The sequence below is a fragment of the Saccopteryx bilineata genome, chromosome 1 (genome assembly GCF_036850765.1).
Source record: "Saccopteryx bilineata isolate mSacBil1 chromosome 1, mSacBil1_pri_phased_curated, whole genome shotgun sequence".
Classification (NCBI taxonomy): Eukaryota; Metazoa; Chordata; class Mammalia; order Chiroptera; family Emballonuridae; genus Saccopteryx; species Saccopteryx bilineata.
The window spans coordinates 170525247-170548836 of NC_089490.1; the positions used below are offsets into that span (position 1 = coordinate 170525247).

Here is a 23590-nt window from a genome sequence, read left to right on the forward strand (position 1 = left end):
ACATCACCCCAACACACACACACACACACACACACACACAATTTCCCATAAGAATGTCAAGAAGATTAAACGATATGTGTATATTCTTTGCAGCTCTTTAAAAACAGAGGTCAGTAAACTGATTTCAACAAGGACAAGATAGTAAATATTTTAGTTTTTGCTGGCCACATGCTCCCTGTCACAATTACTCATCTCTGCTGTTGTACTTCAAAAGCAGCAGCTATAAGCCATTCATAAATGAATGAGTTTATAAAAGAAAAACTCCTGTTTTTCCTTTACTCTCAGTACTTAACTTCTGACACTAAATGTGTGTGTTTTCCTCACTGAGTAATTTTCTAACACCAGCTACACATTCCTCAACTTAATTCAATTCTGATACTGGAGTTAGTCTCAAATCCCATAGATTAAGGACTCTGTCCCACAAGAGTTCCCTCACTTCAACTGACAATCCTTAAGTTTGAGATCTGGTACTTTTAACCAACCAACTATAAATTGAAGGTTCCCAGGATCTCCTCCTTGGGTTTGATAATAGCATAGATAGCTCACAGAATTCAGGAAAACAATTTACTTCTTAAATTACCAGTTTATTATAAAAGGGTGGAACTTGAGAAGAGCCAGATGAAAAAGATGCACAAAACAAGGTATGGGGAAAAGGACTCAGCTTTTGTGTTCTTTCTGGACACACTATCATCCCAGTACCTCCGTGTGTTCAACCTCTAGCCCCCCTCCTTTCCTTAGAGATCTGGGTCAGATGGAAAGTTCCAGCCCTCTCATCACCTGGATGGCTCCCCTGGCAACCAGGCCCTGTCCTGAAGGTATCCAAGAGCCCCCACCTCCTGTTACCTTATTAGCATACAGAAAGACCATGTAATGGTCTTTCTCATTACATCCAAAACCACAGCTATGTTCTTTTAATGCCTCCTTGCTTCTCTAATTATTTTAAAATAAGAAAAGTAAAAAGAAATTTTCTTGTTCATAGTAAACCCCAAACAATTTTTCTTATTCTTTTTAGTATTTCTTACATAAAAGTCTATAGAAGGACAAAGGTTTTTTCAGAATAGAAGTTTAGAACTAGGTGACTAGATTTTAAGCTTTTTAGGAGCATTGTGTCAGGAAACAGGGAAAGAAGAGAGGCAGGCAAAGATCAAATATGTATTTCTTATAATGTCATAACATGGCTGTGTTTCAATTAAATTTTTATTATGGAAAGTTGAATCTCATATAGTGTTCATGGACAGTTTTGATTTTTATTCAACCATTTCACTATAAAAAGTTCATTCTTAGCTCTAGAACTGGACAAAAACAACAGCAGGCTGGATTTGGCCCACAAACCATGGTTTGCCAAGCCCTGCTTTCAAAGGTCCTGAGTGCCTAGTGTTCTAGGACTGCTGAGCCTTGTCTGACCTCCCAATGCTGGTCCAAGTGTAGACATCTCCTCCACTGCCTGAGCCTTCCCCTGATACGTATGTTCCTCTTCTCCTTGGTTTTCGCTCTGTTGGTTTCTGTGTGGCCAGACCTACTTTTGTTGATTAATTTGTTCTGATGAGGTTGGATAAGGTTTTATCTCTGGCAGCGCCTACAAATTTAAGTTTTCATGGCTCTATTAGTTTGTGGTTCTTTTTCCCAAGGACCTTGGGGAAAGTTACAAGGACTGGAGTAGAAGAATTGTGAGGGTTACTATTGTGTCTTCTTCCAGAATCTTCTTTTAAATATGACAGCTCAGATACTTTGAATTTTCTCTACCATTTGGTGAATTATGTGCTCAGAAGGTTACTCCTTTGTTTCCATCGGGAATGAAGCCACCTTGATTTCTCCTTATTGTTTAAATGTTAACTGCAATATTCTACAGGTATGACAGTCACTCCCAGGATCTACTTGACTTTTGTTGGAATTCCCTACATCTCTTATTTTAATCACACTCTCGGTGACTTCCCCTGATTTCACAAATACCCGAAAATTAACAGGCTGGTGAATATCTTACCTCTCCCTGCCCATCACCTAACCCTTTGTATAAAATTAGTAAACATTAAGAAAGTTAGTAGATAAAAGAGTTAACACTGAGTCATAATTGAGAAGAGTCAGCTTATAAATGCAGTGATTGGAGACAAGATTTTTGTATAACAAATGCTAATCATTTGTCAATCTAGTATTCTAAGAAAAGAAAAGTGGATACTACAGCATTTCTATTTCACCTTTTTAGTTGTGAGTTTATTTTGTCTGAAAAAGTTTCCAAATTGGGACCTATGTGGATTTATAGAAAATGGTATACACTCCAATGATGTAGGCTCTATTGATTTATATAACAGGTTTGGTTTAATGAGTAGAAAAAGAGATTTAAAACCTAGCATAGTCCCGCAATTTTTATAAATATTTTATTAAAGAACTTTGGCATATAACTTCTTAGCTAATGGAATTACATAAGATAAAACCAAAATAGAATCTTACTGGTCTGGGCTGTGATGTGAATGCTATTATTTTGTAATTCAACTGAAGGAACCTTAATTCTTGATGTAGATATTACTCTCTTAGTGAACGTTCATCTTCTTCAAGTAAAGAATGTTTTCTGTATTTATAAGGAAGCAAGTACCTGCTATGTGTCGCAGTTCCCCGGCTTTGAAAAGTGTAAGAAAAGGTGCCATAGGCATAAAACCTTTCTGTGTCTTTCTGAGAAGATGGAGCATATTTGTCAACCGTCAACTCAGTGACTTCTATTAGCGTGATTCTCTTGTAAAATGACTTGGTGTATATTTTCTCTAATCCTTTATCTATCCTTGTTCCATCACCGATTTACCATTTGGCAGGTGAGGTCACAGAAGCCCGATGAAGTTAATAAACTTGTCCTATGTAACACTACTTCTAAATAGTACAGTATTTTTTTAAAAATTTTATTTATTTATTTTAGAGAGGAGAGAGAGAGAGAAGGGGGAGGACCAGGAAGCACTGACTCCCACATGTGCCTCGACCAGGCAAGTCCAGGTCGATGCTTTATCCACTGCACCACCACAGGTCAGGCAGGAGTACAGTATTTTTGATTCACAGTGGGGAATCCACATATGTGGAGGGCTGAGTAGTTGTATGCAGATTTTGGAAGGTAGGGGGATCAGCACCCCTAACCCTGGCATTGTTCAAGGGTCCACCGTAATTGTGATAGTCAAAATTCATTCATCCATAGTCAGTGCCAGGTGTTTTCCTAAGTACTTTACAGGTATTGATTACAGGTTTACTCTCAGAACACATTTATGCAATAGTTGCTATTAGTAATCCTATTTTCCAGATGGAGTAAGTTGAAGTGAAGTTAGGTTAAGAACTTGGCTAAAGTCACAGAGCTGGTAAATGGTAGTTTCAGGAAAGAAACTTAGACATTCTGGTCCAAGAGCTTGAGCTCTTCACTGCAGCATGAACTCCAATATATGTATGTAAGTGTGTATATGAAAGATACTTACATAAGTATATGTATGAATATATACTGCTCACACAAATTAGGGGATATTTGATAGCTTCATATTCATTTTGAAATATCCCCTAATTTGTGTGAGCAATATATATAAATATGTATATAAATGGTACTTTAGCCTGACCAGGTGGTGGCGCACAGGATAAAGCGTCGGACTGGGATGCGAAGGACCCAGGTTTGAGACCCCAAGGTCACCAGCTTGAGTGTGGGCTCAAATGGTTTGAGCAAAGCTCACCAGCTGGGACCCAAGGTCGCTGGCTTCAGCAAGGGGTTACTCAGTCTGCTGAAGGCCCATGGTCAAGGCACATATGAGAAAGCAATCAATGAACAACTAAGGTGTCACAACAAAAAACTGATGATTGATGCTTTTCATTTCTCTCTGTTCCTGTCTATCTGTCCCTATCTATCCCTCTCTCTGTCTCTGTAAAAAAAATAAAAATAAGAATAAATAAATAAACTGTACTTTAAAAATAAAAATCATGCATCTTGAAGAATGCCTGACGCAGACTAACCATCCATAAACATCTGGGGAATGGCATGAAAAGTGAACAAATGAATGAAGTAGGAGACCATCCAGTGCATTGAATCATCTGTTCATCTGGAGATTATGAAAAAGAAAATGCAAATGACATAGAGAATGCCACTATATTAAGAGCTGAAAGATTCTTGAGGTTCAACTTTGAGCATATTTCTTGATGAATTTAGCGAGGAAGGTTTCAGTAATATTGTGGAAGCAAAAGCCAGGGAGTTGAAGACTGAAGACTAAGTGTTGTTTAAGGATGTGAACGCAGCACAGAGGCCTGATCTTACCAGAAGTATGACTGTCAGGGAACAGCCTTAATAGTAAAATTAGGGAGGAGTGATGGCCTGAAGGAGTCTGTCATTTGCTGGTCATTTTTCTTAACGTAGGTCTGGGAAGACTTGGACATTCTCAACGGGTTTTCTACCTCTCATCTATCCTGCTTTCCTGATAAATCATAGGGAAAGTTCTATAAAGATTTCCTACTGCAAAGTAAGATGAAACACATTTTAAAAGCCTGATTTATGGGATTTTATTTAATACTTTTTCAATTTCTGAGGAATGAATATTTTTTACATTTTCAGTGTACCTGAAAATGAAGCTGTTTTCTTGACATTTGTTTATGAAAATGGTTGCTACAGTTTGTACTGGAGTATGCAAGCTTGATCCTCACTAAGGCAGTTTGTCTTGAAGCTCTCCTTTCCTTTCAGCTTCTCTTAAAAGTCTGGACTTTGGAATTTCATCTTAAAACACTTATAACTCTCTAACCACAGATTTTGGCATGGCTAGGTGTTGGGTCTGACATTGATAATTGGATATATATATATATATATATATATTTGTTTTTACTATGGAGGTTTAAGTTTAGGTTCACCACACACACACACACACACACACACACACACACACACACACACACACTCTGTTTCTAATTTAAAATCTGCTTTTTAAGACCTGCTGTTGTAAAAAAGGATTTTTGTGTCAGATGGTTCTCTGGTCTTTTGGTTTTTTCTCGTACAAAAGATTTTTGTGCTTAATTAGTTCCTAGAGTTGAAATGATGGAGAGTCCACTTATTTGTACAAGAAGACATCCTGATTATTAATATGAGACCAATAGTTGGGCCATTATTTTCAACCACAGCAGTTAATCACTTACTAGTAAGAGGGAGCGAGCATTCGATATATTTGGAGGCTGTTTAATCATCAACTTTGGGAATGGCAAATATTTCCTCAAGTTTCTGAGAACATACACCCCCACTGCTTGCCAAGCCTTTGTCACCAAATTTATTACTTTAATTACTCTGTTTTTACCTTAACATGTTACTGTCCTTTTTACCTCAAGCTATGTATTGAACTGCAAACGACCAAGTCATTTGTGAAGATATCGCTAATGTTAGACATAAACAACATCACTGGTTGAGTCAAGGAACCTCTTTTGTATTCCTGGCAGCACAAGACAAATACAGGTTTCCACGGTATCAGCACTATGTGCATCTGTTTCGTAGTGTAATTTCATCAGTTGAACAGATGAAGAATGCTAATTAGTTTGTTTATACATTTGTGATTTAATGAGGCTAAACACTTAACTGATCTTGAAGTAAGTACAGCTTGTTTTCTGTTGCTGGTTTTGGTTTAATTAAAAACAGTATTAGGCATATTCTCTGGAAGTTATAGTACTGTGTCATATGGGAGGATCTCAAGGAAGGAAGGCTGGTCATGTGTGTCTCATCTCAGTGAGACTGAATAGGGACTGACTGAGAATAAAAATATTGGGTATTGGGACAAGAGTTGAAGTCCATTGTCAATAAGAAAATTAAGCTAATGGAAGATTTTATCATAAACTACATTATATCAAACTCCTAAGTCCAGTACTAAAGTTCTAATATTTTCAAGAATAACATATTTTAAGAAGTAGTACTCTACCTTCATTAAATTCAATCTATTATCAGAATTCTGTATTTCAATTGCCTTCCCTTTTCTTTGAGTATCCTCAAAAAATCCTATCTATTCTTTCTCTACTTTTTTTTCTTCTAATTTTTATAGTTATATTTTGATGTAACTGAAGTCATGGCAGGCTGTTAATACAACTCTTTTTCTTGAAAATTAATACAAAATAATGATATACTTTTTATGATCAATAATTAATGCTATCTGCTACAACCATTTTTACTACTTTCATGTTATGCAAAATAGGATCCGCATAAGCTGTTGGATTTTGAGGGTGGCTGGGCAGAAAAGATGAGGCAGTAACTTGCCCTGTTGTCAAAATTATATTTGGATTCAAATGCTTCAGTTAACTTGCTCAGCTTTTACAACCAGGGATCAGAGAACTACAACCTGTGGGCCAAATCTACCTCTCAGTTTTATGAGTAAAGTTTTACTGAAACATATCCATGCCGATGCCTGTATGTATCAGCTGTGGCTGCTTTCAGGCAGTAATGTCTCAGCTGAGTCACCCACAGAGACTGGCAAAGCTAAAGATAGCTGCTTTCTGTCACTCTACGGAAAGGCCTGCTGACCACTTATCTAAACCACACATGAGGACAAGAGTTAACAAATAGTAGTCCAGTTAGGCTGAGATGTATTGAAGACTGAGAAACAAGTGTGTGTGGAATTGAGTCTTAAAAGAAATGTGGTTAAGAGCTTTACATTTTTAGGTCTTTCAGAATCCAAGTTGCCATTCCACCTATTTCCAGATTGCCTGTGGGTCTCAGTAGCCTGCTGAAATAGACGTCTCCCTATTTTATTCTGGGAGAATACATTTTCTGTTCGTGAATATATAGGATCCTCCTTGTACTTTCTTGAAGATTTATAAATTACCTGTGATCACAGATCTGGACTATGATATTAAGTAATGGAGAATACTGATAGTTTATTCTCGCCTGGTGGCCTCTGTAATCTGCACTCATGCTTAATAGGCTGTGATATCCCAAAGGTTGTCAGCTGATGAACTCAGATTCCTTATTTGTTTCAGTTCGGAAAATAAATTGTCCATTGCTCTAAACTTATTAAATAACTTATGTGTGATAAATTACAAGCTGTTGCTTATGTGTATTAAGAACATATTATGAGCCTGACCAGGCAGTGGTGCAATGGATAGAGCATTGGACTGGGACACAGAGTATACAGGTTCGAAACCCCACGGTCACCGGCTTGAGCATGGGCTCATCTGGCTGGAGTGCAGACTCACCAGCTTGAGCGTGGGGTCGCTGGCTTGAGCATGGGATCATACACCCCATGGTCGCTGGCTTGTGCCCAAAGGTCACTGGCTTGAGCCCAAGGTCACTGGCTTGAGCCCAAGGTCACTGGCTTGAGCAAGGGGTCATTCGCTTTGCTGTAACAACCCCAGTCAAGGCACATATGAAAAAAGCAATCAATGAACAACTAAGGAGCTTCAATGAAGACTTGATGCTTCTCATCTCTTCTCTTCCTGCCTGTCTGTGTCTATCTGTCCCTCTCTCTGTCACTCACACACAAAAAGAACATATTATAAGCATTTAGGCCAGCAGTTCTCAACCTGTGGGTCGCGACCCCGGTGGGGGTTGAATGACCAAAACACAGGGGTCACTTAAAGCCATCGGAAATACATATTTTATTTAAAAATGTATTGTATAATAAATATGTATTTTCCGATGGCTTTAGGCGACCCTTGTGTTTTGGTCGTTCGACCCCCACTGGGGTCGTGACCCACAGGTTGAGAACCGCTGATTTAGGCCATAGCAAAGGAAAAAAATGATTGAACTTTAGTTCTAAAGACTGAAGTATAAGACTGTATCCTGGATGATTCAAATACTACCAGCCAATGACCAGGAGAATGATGTTCTTGTTGGCTTTTCAATATAAACTTCTAAGGCATATCTTTTAAGATAAAGTCATCCTAGTTTTAACATTAACCCTGATTATTTAAAGACTTGTATAATTTGGTAAAACGAGTTTGGGTTAATAGACAATGAATTGATTATGGAGTGAACTCTAGCTCTATCACGTTCTGGCATTTCAAATGAAAGAAAATGATCTAAACTTTTGAGCATCTGGCTCATTGGGAATAATAATACCTGTGTTGTATGATTGCTCATAGGTTTAAATGTTTCTTACGAGGTTTAAATAGAGTACAGAGTTTTCAGGCACACAGTAGGGGTAAGAAGACATAGGTTCTTTTCTCTCTTTTTTGTTTTTGAGTGGAAGTAGTGGTGAACCCAGTCAATCAGTATCATTAACATGGTTGATAAGCTGAACTCATGACCACATAGTGTTTTATATCTAAAACATATACTTAGGCATCAAATATATAAACATTTTTGAATATGTTTTGAAGGCATTTATTTATTCTCTTCTGATTTACCAGAAATGATAACCTAATGAGAATGTGGTAGTATTAGCACTAATAAAACATACCTCTACTGAGCTCATATCTTATGTGGACTCAAACTGGACCAAATGCTTTATAAAAATGGACACCAGTAGTTTGTGTTAATGAAGTATTTTGGTGGAGAAGTTATATTCCATTTGAAAAATATTAAAAGCAAGCATCTTACCTATATACAAAAATACACACATTTTACCAAATGTTCCATCCATTTTATATTGATGTTTACACAAGATTTTTTTTTTTGCTTGAATATGCGGTATGACTATATTGTCTTTGCTTTTTCTCACCTTTTATGTTTTCCTAAGTACACCAAGTCACTCTCTGTCCTGATTTTCTACTGCCCGTAGACACACCAGTTACCCTTGTCCTTGATCGGATTGTGGCTTTGCTTTATAATTCACGCCTGAGACGACCAGCTCACCAGGACGAGAGCCACAGCAGGGTGAGGCCACCAGCACCATGTTCTGTACAAAGCTGAAGGATCTCAAGATCACAGGGGAGTGTCCTTTCTCCTTGCTGGCACCAGGGCAGGTTCCTCAGGAGCCAGCCGAGGAAGGGGCAGGAAGCTCAGAGAGCAGCAGAGCCAGTCTGCCCATCTGTCAGGACGTCCCCGAGAAGGACGTACAAGGAAGTCATCCTCAGCGGAAGACCAGTCGGAGCCGAGTCTATCTTCACACTTTGGCAGAGAGCATTTGCAAACTGATTTTCCCAGAGGTCAGTGCTTTCCCTTTCAGGATTTTACCAATACTTTGAAAAAAAAAAAAGAAAGAAAGAAAGAAAAGTTTTTCTAAGGACAATATGAACACTTGCTTTCTCACTTTTGAGATGCAACATATTTCCTGGAAACATTTAAAACGTTTCTTTAAAGCAATCATATTCTTTAATTGTGTTTATCTTAAATGTTTAGCATCTTGCATTCTAAGGATCCTGCACTCTGAAAAGCTTTATGGCTTTGAGCAACTACTTACTCCTTTAGCATCAGGTGTTGTTTTTTTTAATCTCTAAAATGAAACATTAACAGTCTCTATGATCTAGAGTGTTAATGAGCATGAAGTGAAGTGATCCATACCTCTTGCCACACCATAAATGCCCAGTAGTTGTTGACTATTATTTTAATATTAAGTTCCTTGAAGAATAATTTATTTTCTGTCACATTTTCTTCTTCCAACTGCAAAGAGCATCGTGCACCCCTGACAATTTGTTGAGGTAGGACAATCTCCCTTTTCCTACTGGTTCTGAGTCTGAAATCTCTGCTCCAGCCAGGCTTGGCTTGACTTGCTCTTTTGGATCCGAGTCACAGACCTGTGGTTGCCAACATCTGTGTTGTTAGCTCAGACGCTTCTTGAAATAGCATCATGAGCTGTGTAGCCTAATGTCATTTTGAGATATGGAGCACCTTCTGTTAATCTACCATTAAGAGAAATCTGGGAATAGGGCATATGCCTAATTTAGGTCAAATATCTTAGTAATAGGAGGGACATGTAGAGAGCTCCTCTTTTCCTGCAGGGCTACAGAGAACAGCAGCTGAAAGTCTTTACGATACCCTTTTCCCTCCATCAGTGCTCAGCTTTATAGAAACTCACTTAAATTTATGAGATTGGACATTGATATAATTAGACTCCAGCTATCTTTATCCACTGGTCATTTTTAATTGACTCAACACCAAAGCACTGATGAACCACAGACTTGCTGACTTTTATGACTGAAAGAAACTGCAGAGGGAATCTTGTTTCACAAGGACTAGGGGAGTTGAGTAACTTGACCAAAGGCACACAGCTTTTGTAGGGTGGGGCAATTACTGCTGTCAAACAATATAGGCTTAAGTGACTGGGAAAGAGGAGACTTAAATCGAAGCTTAAAACATGGATAAATTAGAATTAGTAGGAAATTGAAGGAACTTCTTTTAAATATAATGTTACCACAAAAGTGCTTTGGTTAATAGCCTTTGAAATCAAACTATTGAATTACTCTCACCCTACTCTAGTCACTGGAGAGCCAGCTTTGGCTGGGATGAGGGCTGTAGCCCTTGTCAGGGGGTTGGTTGGCATCACAGTCTGGGAAGTGGTTTGTACTCTCCGTCCAAGGAGAGAATTAGGTGCCCAGAGAAGAACAGGTGGGGATGATGGGGAAGCCGCAGAGCCTCCAAGCTTCGCCCCAGGCTGGTCATTATCATGTTGGCTTCATTGTTCTTCCAGTGAAATGCTGCGGAGCTACACGCCCAGATTCTCCCTTCCGAACACATTTCTCCCCTCCCAGTCATCTTGCCCTTTGCCATCATGTAGGTGGCCAGCACCCTGCTTCCAATCCACCCACTGGATAAGTCTCCTGCTGGCCTTTCATTCATCCTGAGGCAGGTGGAGCCTCCCTCGTCTTATTGAAACAGTCACAGAAGTTGTTCTACATTGTAAATTTAAGGGTTTTTTTTCAGTGCTTGCATGTTTTTCAATAAATTTCAAGGTTTTTTTTTTTCTAAACTCTATAATGTACATTAAAATGGAAAGTCCTTTGTGTAACTTATTTTATGAAAACAGAAGCATGGTCTATTTTGTTGAACTCCACTGTTTCACTTGACCAATGGAAACTCTAAGAGAGCTATAAATACCTCATAAGGAGAAAGGAATTTCCCAAGTTGGAACGCAACCAGAAAATTCTTCACTTTTCTCTGGGTAAACTACAGAGGAACCAGCAGTTATATATACCCATGTGAATGCATATGATTTTTACATGGAATGCAAATATGGATATATATATGATGGCACTGCTTATCAGTGCTCTCCTTCCCCTTACTAACTAGAGACAACAGCTGTTAAGAAAGATTAAGAGTCAATATGTATTTAAAACTCTGGAGGCTTATATGAAATCTCTTGCAGTATAGGAAAACTCATGAAATCAATAAAAAAGTAAAACTGTAAATCTTCGGGGAAGATTATTAGTTCAAAGAACGGAAAATAGTACAAATTGGGGGAAATCCAAAGTTTGTTTTAAATCAATGATCAACTGATCTTAGTGACAGATTGGATTTAAGGGATCAAAGGGGAAGTCTGCCAGAGCTTTCTAGACCAGGAGATGTAAATAATACAGGAAACGTCCATGTGCATTTGGGGTTAAGGGCAGGGCTGGGCATGGAGTTTGTGAGAGGAATAGTGATTGGCTTGGCCTGAGCCAGGCTGACACAGGCATCCAACTGGGTTTTCTGACCCAGAGGAAGGGATGTTCGAGATTTCTTCATGGAACACCTGGCATTACCAAACTGGAGTCTTCAATTTAGATTCCAACTCACCGTGGCCTTGTTTGTGGCTGTCCGTGAGACCACCCATCAGGGACAAGTCCTGTGGTCCACAACCCACATCCAACGCAAATTAGTCTGAGCTCGTTGTTTCTTCCGGAATTTGAAAAACCCAATGGAAAAGGAGTCCAACTTTCCAAGGTGTGAATTCATGACACTTATTACACTTTATAACCTATCTGCTTCTTCACAAGAAACTTTTGGGATGAATTTGTAAAATAGATATCTTTATTATTTAAGGGAAGGTTTACAAGTTTTTTTCCTTCAATTTTCAGTTTGAACGGCTGAACCTTGCCCTTCAGAGGACACTGGCAAAACACAAAATAAAAGAAAGCAGGTAAATTAAACCGTTTGAGTTGTGTGAACTTCTTATTCCCATCACTGATATCACTACTAACAACTAGCACTTACGGAAAGTAGCAACAGATTCCAAAGCATGATGATCTGTCCAAAAATGGACTGTTTTAGCTGCCACTAATCTGAAAGTGAGTGCATTTATTTCTCATAATTTTATGCATCCCTAAGCTCAAGTTTATGTAAAGTGTTTGAATCGTACAGGGGTTTAGGAAAAGGCAGAACTGAGTTTCCAACCTGGGTTTTTCAGAGGCCATGATTTGAACCATGTTACCATGTTCTGCTGCTTTTAACAAGCTGCTTCTAACAAGCCTCTTTCTACTAAGGGGCAATTTCTAAAATACTTAACAGGTAAGGCATGGATGCCAAGTATTCAGTGGATGCCAACACTTCTTGCCTGAAGAATACTGTTAAAGGGTTCATGTGTCCCCTTTTCCCCAGTTCTGCCCCCCCCCCAAGTTGGACTGCATCTGGGGAGAAGGATGAGATGGAAGAAAGATGGGGGAGGTGACTCAAGGGCAGCAGTTCTTAGTCCTTAGGGAAGGGTTTCAGCATCTTCCTAACCAGTTTGGTTATACTGGTGTTCACTGACCAAGTATCAGTTTTGTTTACTTATTTTTTTCTTGTCCTATGTCTTTAAGCCAGCTTTCTGTAGAGGATTAATATATAAGGTGATTTTTTAAAATCTGATTTATTTAGTTCATTTTTCAAATACATCATGGCACAGTGATTGCCAGTGAATAACTTGCGTTGGCTCTGTTTTTGATTGCCTGAAATCCCAAGGATTATTTAATCTGCAAATGATAGAAAGCATACTTGAGTTCAAATGTACAGAACTGAACATCGAAGTTTTGCAAAGCGATCCCATTGTCAAAAGTATTTTATAAATTTATTCATCTCCCTACTCCTCCTGAGTGAACAGTCTGTTCTGTGGATTATCTGTGCTTAATTTCCTTGCTGACTAACTGGTCCCGGTCTGCCGGCAGCCAGCTGCCAAGAAGGGGTCACAGACGGTCCGGAAGGAGAGAGTGAGAATCCCGGTGTCTGACAGAAGGTTTGTTTACACGAGTGATATGCAAAGCATTCCAGAACGCCTCTGACCTTCATTCTCAGTCAAGCTGATAAGACAGCCACAAGTCCTTGTAGCTGTGCTACTGTGTCTGTCTGCTTAAGTCCTTGGCAGCCCGTTCACACAAAATTTATTCTCAGGGCTTTGTGTTCTGAAATGTTTCTAAGCTAGATACAGACTTTCCATTAGGATATGTTCCCAGCTGCGTATCTCTGTTAAAAATCTCAAAAATAAAAAATATAAAAAATATTTTATTTGGAAATCTTAAAATCTTAACCGCTTTTTTGATTTCTTATAGCGCTGACCACACTTTTAAATGATCTTAGGTGTCATTATTGAGTTGTTGAAATAAGATGAGGGCCCCTTTTTCTGGTAAGAGTTCCCATTGATATGCTAAATGGCTTCTCTCTGCTTTGCCTTTTTAAATTCTGGGGAATGTTCTTTGTTTCTGTTTTCTCTTTTCCCCCATCTTTTCTTTGGCAAGGCAACTTCTGTTTCTACTGCTTCGGTTTGCCAACTGCTAAACCCACTTTGCTCCTTTTTGCAGACTCCTTATTACCTTAAGTGACTTGAAGAGCAAAACACCAATATATTAAATAATAAGCTGTTTCTAAATGGAGGACTAGAGTTCGCCACCAATCACCATCTATATTTCAAGCGAATGAGTTTTAGTAAAACCATTCCCCTATCTCCCTGGGTTGGTTGCACATAAAGCTTTTGTTTTGTTTCTTTTTTTAGGACCTAGTGGTCACATCATGATGTGTATGAACTCATAGCTGGTGCGCACACAAGCTTACATTTCCTTTTAGTGAACACAAAGATAGGGAACTTATTGTTAGTTGTATCACATGTGTTTGGACTCACTTTGCTCTTATCTCAGATCATCTGTGCTGGGTATTGTCAGAATTATACTTCTCTGAGCAGATTTGCTCTAGCTCTTTAGCGAAGAAGAAGAAGCAGCAGCAGCTTAAATGGCAACAAGAAGCAAATCTAAAGATTGATTATTACAAAATAATATATATCGGGGGGTTTGGATAAAAAGAGACGAACTAGACTGCATGTGTGCACACAATAGAGTATACAGATGTTGAATTATAAAGAAGTACTATATAACAAGGCACTTGAGAGTGTAAGGCCAATAGTTGCTACTGTCATGGCCATTTATTTGCAGATTTCTTTTAAATTCAGGCAGACAGTAAAAAAACAGTGGAGCCAAAAAAATGTTGGGCCATTCCTTTATTTACGACTCGCACCGGCTGTCCAGCAATCACACAGGGCTCCCAAAGCCACTGCACATTCTCCGGTTCCACAACCAGGAGAGTCTTTTCTGGTTTCTCCTAGAATCAAAGGCCTCACCAGTCTCAGCAGAGCTCACAAAAGCCCCTCATCTCTGGTTCCCCATCTGCATATCTTCTCTCTCTGTTCTCCCTGCCAATATGGCTTCTTCCTCTCTGCAAAACTGGATTCTCTCTTTCCCTGCCATCTTGGCTTCCTTCTCCTTCCTTTTCTCCTTCTTTTTAAAAACACTTTTCTGGTGTGAAACCTCTTTTCCAGCAAACATTAGCATAACAATGGCCCTTCCCAAGCAGGAAGGTAATTTGCAATTTCACAGATCATATACCTGGTGCTACCTAGCGCCATTTTTAACAATAAAAGTGAGCAAACTCAAAAAACACAAATTTTACAAACTTATTTGCCCAAAATGCAGGTCTCTAAAATCAAACTAGATAATACCAGTTAGTGCTTCTCAACCCATTAAAATAAGAAAATATTTCCACCTAGTATTTTAAATAATTATAAGCAATATATCATTATGTGATGAAGTTGTGGATGGAGCAATTTTCCTTCTTGAAAATATTTCCTTTTAAAAGTTCTCTGCTGGCCTGACCTGTGGTGGTGCAGTGGATAAAGTGTCGACCGGAAATGCTGAGGTCACCGGTTCGAAACCCTGGGCTTGCCTGGTCAAGGCACATATGGGAGTTGATGCTTCTAGCTCCTCCCTCCTTCTCTCTCTCTGCCTCTCTCTCTCTCTCTCTCTCCCTCTCTCTCTCCTCTCTAAAAATGAATAAATAAAATAAAATAAATAAAAAAAATAGTTAAAAATAAATAAATAAAAGTTCTCTGCATATATTATATTCTTTGAAATCTATTAAAATGTTTAGACTTATGCCTCTTTGTAATCTTGGCTTGCGTAATGGCAAACTGGGCCATAAACAGAACTTGGGTGTCTCTTAATATGCTTCCGTAGTTTGGCAAATTACCTTGCATTCAGTCATCACTGTCAGCAGTCATCAATAAAAAATTAGGCAGACATCGATCAGCAAGTGTCCAGTTGAAAATAACAGAACCTTCTGTCAATCAAAACATATGCTCTTATGTTATCAACTTCTATGCTGTATAAACCAGTGCTGTAATTGAATAAATTGAATAAAGAATTGACATCTTGAGTTACTCATTTTTATGCAAGGTTAAGGATAAAATTTAATGTAAAGATATCTGAGAGTTAAATAAACAGGATTTACTATGTTTTCCTTTAGAAAAATATAGTAATACTGAGAAGTAAAAGCCATCAATTGGTTTCTTTTTTCTCCCCTTTGGCTGGGTTATCACAAAAACTCTGGGCAACTTTATTACCTTCCCCACGGGGGCCATTTCATACTCCTGGCTCCCTGCCAGTGTAAACCTCTATAGTAGTAGCCTAAGTAAACTTCTGTTGAAAGGTAAGTATGTCATAAAAAATGAGGGAACACTCCATCTCAGGTGTATTTGGGGGTTTTCCAGCATTGCTTTCGGTTATATATGTCACTGCTTTTTCCCTATAAATTCGATAGGATTTGCCTCTACAGAAAAGGTGATTTAAATTATTTGTCATGATTTTTGTCTGTTACAATGTGAAGCTTTAGCAGTTTGTAATTTAAGATATTAAAATAATTTCAGATTATCTGTGGAAAGAGAAGACTTTGAAAAAATAATTGCAGACCAAGCACTTGCAGCAGGTAATAGAATTAAGTATCTGTAATTAAGAAGTAATTATATAAAAGAACTAATATTTTATATGTGAACTAATATTTTTTAATAAAAATATTTACCTGTAAAACTAATATTTTCTTCTAAAATATTAATTTTTATTTGCTGATGACTTCCAATGTGAAGTGTTCAGTATTATGCATTGTGTTAGCATAAAGAACAACTCTTTTTCATGTTATATATTTTTGTTTGTCCCGAAACATTCCCTGTTCTTATAATGTTCATCTGCTGAGAATTAGAGAAGATTACATGGGAAGCTGACTTGTAGACATTTAAACTCTTTGGTCTTATGGTAACTCAGTGTTCTTTGGTTTTATGCATGAGAAATCTTACTAAAAGTAAAATAAAGAATTTTTAAAAAGGTTCAAAAACAATCAAGGGGAAAGGGGTTAAGAGTTTTCATAGTAATAATTAGTTTAGGGAAACAAATAGTTGAGTAACTTTATTGTACTGTTCTTTTCCAAGTTTGAGTACATGGACCAGCAAGTTAAGTTTTTCTAAAGTACAAGATATTAAGATTTAAGTAATAACAATGATGATGATGATAATTATGACTAACTCAGACAGAACCCTTCTTAGAAGCCAGGTGCTATTCTAAACATCTTTCCCACATAACACAGCAGTGCACTATTGCTGTGAAAAGGGCACTATTGTTTTTCCCAAGTGACAGATGAAAAAAAAAATTGTGGTACACAGAGCTTAAAGGATAAAGGAAGTTAAGGAAGCAGTTATAGAAAGTAAACAATATATTCCCAACATGTATTTAGTACAGTAACATTAACCAACAAGAATGCTGTTATACTCAGAAAAAAAATTACTTTGTTATCTCTAAAGAAAAATGACAAAATTGAGTTTCACAACCAGTGATTTCAAATTAATTCCTATGTCTGAACCTTATACCCATAGCGGCCCTGCATGAGGGACAGTACCCTTTTATCAGGTGTCCTGGTTCGGTTGTTGCTAAGGTGGGAGAGCTTTTTCTGAGATAGACCTGATCCTGCAATTCAAATTGCTATTTTATAGCTAAGTTTAGGGAGATAAAAAGTTGTATGATACCTAATCTATCTTTTTTATTTATTTTTATTTATTTTTTTTTATTTTTCCGAAGCTGGAAACGGGGAGGCAGTCAGACAGACTCCTGCATGCGCCCGACCGGGATCCACCCGGCATGCCCACCAGGGGGCAATGTTCTGCCCCTCTGGGGCATCACTCTGTTGCATCCAGAGCCTTTCTAGCGCCTGAGGCAGAGGCCACAGAGCCAACCCCAGTGCCCGGGCCATCTTTGCTCCAATGGAGCCTCAGCTGCGGGAGAGGAAGAGAGAGACAGAGAGGAAGGAGAGGGGGAGGGGTGGAGAAGCAGATGGGCGCTTCTCCTGTGTGTCCTGGCTTGGCCGGGAATCGAACCCGGGACTCCTGCACGCCAGGCCGACACTACCGCTGAGCCAACCAGCCAGGGCCTGATATTTTTTATTTTAAAAGGTGAAAGATTTATGCAATCTGAAGAGAAACCAGAGTATGATCTTTTTAATTTTAGATAATTTAAATATAGATGGTTAATTTGGGTTGGAATCTTACTACCAGATGTAAAGAGCACTAAATCATCATATAAAACAATGGTTAAAATAATAGTAACAGCACAGTCCTACGAAGATGACATAGTTGACATGGCAGAATATGTGTTACATGTTTTCAGGAGTTCCGGTGGAGACCATCAAAGACTCCCTCGGTGAAGAGCTCTTTAAAATATGTTATGAGGAAGATGAACACATCCTGGGTGTGGTTGGAGGCACCCTCAAAGATTTTTTAAATAGTTTCAGCACCCTCCTGAAACAAAGCAGCCACTGCCAAGAAGCAGAAAGGAAGGGCAAGCTGGAGGATGCCTCCATTCTCTGCCTGGATAAAGATCACGACTTCTTAAACGTTTACTATTTCTTCCCGAAGAGGATCACGTCCCTCATTCTCCCCGGAATCATTAAGGCGGCAGCTGAGATCTTGTATGAAACCCATGTGGAAGTGTCCTTACTGCCTTCCTGCTTCCATAATGATGGCAACGAATTTGTTAATCAGCCCTATTTGTTATACTCCGTTCAAGTCAAAAGCACCAAACCATCCCTGTCCCCTGGCAAACCCCAGTCCTCGGTTGTCATCCCTGCTTCTCTCTTCTGTAAGACATTTCCATTCCATTTTATGTTTGACAAAGATATGATGATTCTGCAATTTGGCAATGGCATCAGGAGGCTGATGAACAGGAGGGACTTCCAAGGAAAGCCTAATTTTGAAGAGTACTTTGAAATTCTGACTCCAAAAATCAACCAAACGTTTAGCGGAATCATGACTATGTTGAATATGCAATTTGTGGTCCGAGTAAGGCGATGGGACAACTCTGTGAAAAAATCTTCAAGGGTAAGAAAAACATTGTAGTATTTGGAATATGAAATCAATTATTTCATATTTAAGGACCAGAAACAAAAAAGGCACAAATACACATGCATCACTTTAAATGTTGTTTTTTTAACGATTTTATTTATTAATTACGGAGACGGGGGGTGGGGTGGGGTGGAGCAAGAAGTATCAACTCAGAGTTGCTTGAATTTAGTTGTTCATCACTTGCTTGTTGCTTGTCAGATGTGCCTTGACCAGGCAAGCCCAGGGTTTCAAACTGGTGACCTCAGCGTTCCAGATTGATGCTCTATCCACTGCGCCACCGCAGTCCAGGTTGCCATTATATGAATTTTAAATAATACTTCATGTTTATAATAGTTTCTCCATCTATGTTGGTAGATTAATAACTAAAACAAAACTGAAACATAATTTTTTTCACATAGTTAAAATAACTAAATGTTTAGGTAGTATTATTTAACTCCAACACTGTGATTCTGTGCTTCATATAATGACACAGTAATGGTGTAACAAATGTTTTGATGAGACATTATATTTAAAACAGTTCTAAAATACTTTTAAGGCTGGAATAAATTTAAAATAAGATCCTTTTTACATTCGTTTTTTTCTTCACTTGATCCTTCACAAATATTCATTGATGCAGTCTACCATTTAAAATCTTTATAAAGTATTTTATAACAATTATAAAAATATGTAAAAATATGTTTTTAATCATCTTCAAATGGCTGACTTAATTTGGAATAATTTATAACAAACAAACAAAAGAAGCAAAAACTTTTTTTTTCTTATAAAGGACCCAACTAAATAGATTTTTAATTGAATATTCAATAAAGATGGAAAAAATCAATAACTTGTTTCATTAATTGTTAGAAGATGTGAGGGTGGTGTTCTGTCATCTTGTGGTAGAGAACTTAGGTAAATTATTTAGTCTTAAGCTACAAAGTTTGTTAAATCATAGTTGATAGTACAGCAAAGCTAACAGAGAGGTTTATGATACATATAAATTTTAGTCATGCTTACTCTAGTAAACACACTCTTTGTTTCCCAAACTAAAAACAGTTTTATTTCCTTTTATCATAAAAATTATATAGCTACATGTTCTAAAACAATTGGTAATATTTAAAGATATCCGTTGTAGCAAAAGAAAATCAGACATTAATTGTATACATTTTTTTGTTTAAAACAAAATAAAATACTATTTATAACTTTCTTTTTATCACTAGACAGTATATTTTGGGCATCTTTCCATGTCACTATATAGGTTTGTTTCACTTTTCAAAGATTGTGTAGTATCTCATTATGAGGTCTTCTACTTCATATAACCATCTGCTATTGAAGGACATTTGGGTTGCTTTTGACTCTGCTGCTGTGAACACACATATACATGTTTGTCCATACTCATCCAAGTAGATCTTGTGATCCTGGATGATCTCCAGAACCTCCCCTCTCTCAAGGGTCCCGTAGTGCAATGGTTCCTGCGGGCTACTACTAGCAAAGAATGTACTAACAAAAGCAGCAGAATGCCACTTACTGAGAAAGCCATGAAGAAAGAATTTTTTTGCATTGTTCATTGAAAATGATGATTTATGTGTAGAATATACTCTTCAAATGCCTGCAGTCATTTTAGAAGTCATTGTAAATTGGGACTATAAGAAAACATGTGTTGTTCTTGGTCAGCAGGTAGAAAAAAATCAAGTTTAATACAAAGGTATTATCACCATATCCACTTTCTCTCCTTTTGTCTCAGAAAGGTGTTGAATAAACACCTTGAATTAGACTTGAATAAACCATAGCAATTGGTTCTCCTTTGCTTCTCAGGTTATGGACCTCAAAGGCCAAATGCTCTACATCATTGAATCCAGTGCGATATTATTTTTGGGGTCACCCTGTGTGGACAGATTAGAAGATTTTACAGGACGAGGTCTCTACCTTTCGGACATCCCAATTCACAATGCACTGAGGGATGTGGTCTTGATAGGGGAGCAGGCCAGAGCCCAGGATGGCCTTAAGAAGAGGCTGGGAAAACTGAAGGCTACCCTTGAGCAAGCCCACCAAGCCCTGGAGGAGGAGAAGAAGAAGACCGTTGATCTTCTGTGCTCTATATTTCCCTGCGAGGTGGCACAGCAGCTGTGGCAAGGGCAAGTCGTGCAAGCTAAAAAGTTTAGTAATGTCACCATGCTTTTCTCAGACATTGTTGGGTTCACTGCCATCTGTTCCCAGTGCTCACCGCTGCAGGTCATCACCATGCTCAATGCACTCTACACGCGCTTTGACAAGCAGTGTGGAGAGCTGGATGTCTACAAGGTAAGCTTAGGTGGAAGGAGACAATGCCCATCTCCCAGGCAAGGTCACTGAGAAAAAGCATTGCAACTGGGATCTGAGGTATCAGGAAGGGCTGTCTCTGCAGGACCATTCTGGGAGCCACGTCTTGGGAGCAGGCATTGCACATTAATCATGTGGGTGTTCACTGGCCAGAACTAGCTCTAAATCCGCTCAGAAACAGAGATAATGATTCCATGAAAAGACGGCCACATTGTCTTCTCAAGGAATAAGCATAGACTGGTGGGATGACAGACTGAGTGGAGGATAGGGTGCAGGACCCACGAACGGGTCAAGTTCAGAAGTCGATGAACACATTTGAACTGTCGATACTGAGTTGAGTTATTAAGTATGTCATAATTCAAAGTATGTCATGTACAGGGAAAAGTTACCATATGTATCTGTACAAGTAAAGAAACATGAGGATTATACAAATATTATTTAATTAGATTAATTCAATACAGAGGTAACATGAATTTTTTTATGTCCAGTTAGCAGAAATCCAAATTACCTATTTAAAGTATTATTGTACAGAGGCTGAGGACAGAGACGCTTGAATAAGAGAGGCCTGTCTTTAAACCTTGTCTCTTATCTCTACGTGACATGCTTTGTAAGGTGAGAAAGTTGACCTTTTCCATTTCTGAAACAGATAATACTGCCTGAGTTTATGTGCATGAATAACATACATTATGTCCTATGATTATATGAACAGGATTGTGATAAATAGTATCATAAATAATACCTGGTGTTTATCAAGCAGCAGGATTTTTGAGCTCCTAAGATGTTACCAGGCATCATTCTATTGGAGATGCATGTCCCCAACATGAAATAAGCTATTTTTTATATGTAACTATTATCAAGTAAAGGAACTAATGAAGAGGTTTCTTGTTCTCCTTGTTTCTTTAGAAGTAAAACATATTTTTGACTGATTTAAAGTATTTTGCATTGTTTTAGACATCAGCATTAAGAATAGAGCCTGCTTCTCATTCATGTGGCTTGAATCTCTTAATTTGCCACATAACAATCTGGCATTTCATAGCTTAACCCGACAAAGAATAGATAAATTATCAAGGAGAAAATAAAAATTATTTATGGTTATATAGAAGCCCTTGCCTTTTTCAATCTAGACACTAGAAGTAAAAACAAAACAAAACACAAACCAAAAAAAACTTCCCTTAAAAAATTTCTCTAACAGGAAATTCCAGAAAGAGCTATGATGCCTTGGGACAAAAATAGGTCCATGGATAATTACAGATAAAATAATTGCCTTTGGTTAGGTTAAACTTGACGGCCTTTTGCGGAATTTACTGTCTTTATTTGTAGACAGTTTTCTGTCTTGAGAATGTCTACTCTTTCAGAATTGTGAGAAGGAAATCTTGCTGTTCTTTGCAAAGTACTACAATGATAGCAGAAGTAGCCACTTCATCAAGTTTCAACTTGCTGAAACTTGAAAAAAAAATTGGTTATTCCTGTCAAGTATTTTAAATCTAGCCTCCTCGCTACACGAATGGCAGCCGCGCAGTTCCCGGACTAACCCAACTGCAGCCCAACTAGTCAGTCAGTCTCTTCCTTTGCCACTCCTTATGTCCACCTTCTCTCCACCCCTGATTTTTCATAAAAATAGCTAGTTGCAGCTGTAAATAAATAAGAAAGGGTCTTAACCATACACTAAATTTAAGATACACAGAATGTATACTCATAGGCTGACCTATGAACGTCATAGCTTCCAAGGAATAGTCATTCACATATTCAGGGATTTGATCATACCAGGACTTATTTGATTTCATTTTCTGTCTTTCAATCTTTGGGTTATCTTTTTGTGTTTGCATTTATTTATCCATTGTTTTAGCAAATGGATACTGGTTATTCAGCAGTTTTCAGCATGGGTTGGCTCCATCCCTGTGAGAAGAATTGACGTGGTGGAGAGTAGGGTGGAGGCACTGACAAGTGCTAGATTTTCATATAACATGATGAAGACCCCATTTCATCAAGTCTCTAACAGGTGCTACATTAGCACAGAAACTAGGCACCTAACTCCAAGTAAGGTGAAGGTACCACTCCTCACTTCTTCTACATAGTAACATGTATTAAGCACCTGTGATATGTTAACCTTTCTGTTAAGCATGTCTTATGTAGTCACTGTCGAGGAAAAGCTTAGAGGAGGCATTGCTGTCTGGGTCATTCATTGGTGAATATACTCAGAGAGCTTATGTTCTACTGGGAGAAAGAAAGACAATAAATAAATGAATAAATGTATAGTATTTCATATGTCATAATATTCTGGAGGAAACATAAATCAGGTTAAGGGGATAGAAGAAGAGGGGAAGAGGTGATTGCTAGTTCCTAGAGGGTGGCCTTTCTCCTAAGGTGATGTTCTGCAGGGGCTGAAGGAAATGAGGGACAAACCAAGTGGTTATCTGCAGGGAGATTATTCCAAGCAAAGGAACAGCAAGTGGGAGCATGATTGGTATTAGGAGAAATTAGTAGGAATTAGTAGAAATTAGTAGAAAAGCAGGTCAGGAAGAACTTTGGGCATGTTATAAAGGTTTCAACATTTATTCTGAGTGAAATGGGAAATTACTAAAAATTTATGCCTCTTTCTCTTTTCTCACCTCCCTTTCTCTACACTGGGAGCTTTGGATAAGAAAAGTGAGATGATCTGATAAGTTACAGTAGATATGTAGAAGAGAAGAAAAGTGCAATTTGGTGGATTTAAATTGTTAGCTTTTTGTAGCTAGTATTATAGACAGAGAACCAGAAGAGTTTTACTATATGATTCTTAACTTCTGCTG

The 23590-nt window shown here is 38.2% G+C and overlaps 1 protein-coding gene across 5 annotated transcripts in view; it reads left to right on the forward strand.

Moving 5' to 3' along the window:
• GUCY1A1 (guanylate cyclase 1 soluble subunit alpha 1) overlaps positions 1-23590 on the forward strand; it is a 50503-nt gene that overhangs the window by 17558 nt on the left and 9355 nt on the right. For all 5 annotated transcript variants that reach the window (XM_066279660.1, XM_066279631.1, XM_066279641.1 and 2 more), the window contains 5 exons: positions 8691-9057; positions 11905-11966; positions 15990-16048; positions 17773-18482; positions 20298-20783. In XM_066279660.1, the coding sequence (XP_066135757.1) occupies positions 8803-9057; positions 11905-11966; positions 15990-16048; positions 17773-18482; positions 20298-20783 (1572 nt within the window). In that variant the 5' untranslated portion in view covers positions 8691-8802. The remainder of the gene's footprint in view (positions 1-8690; positions 9058-11904; positions 11967-15989; positions 16049-17772; positions 18483-20297; positions 20784-23590) is intronic.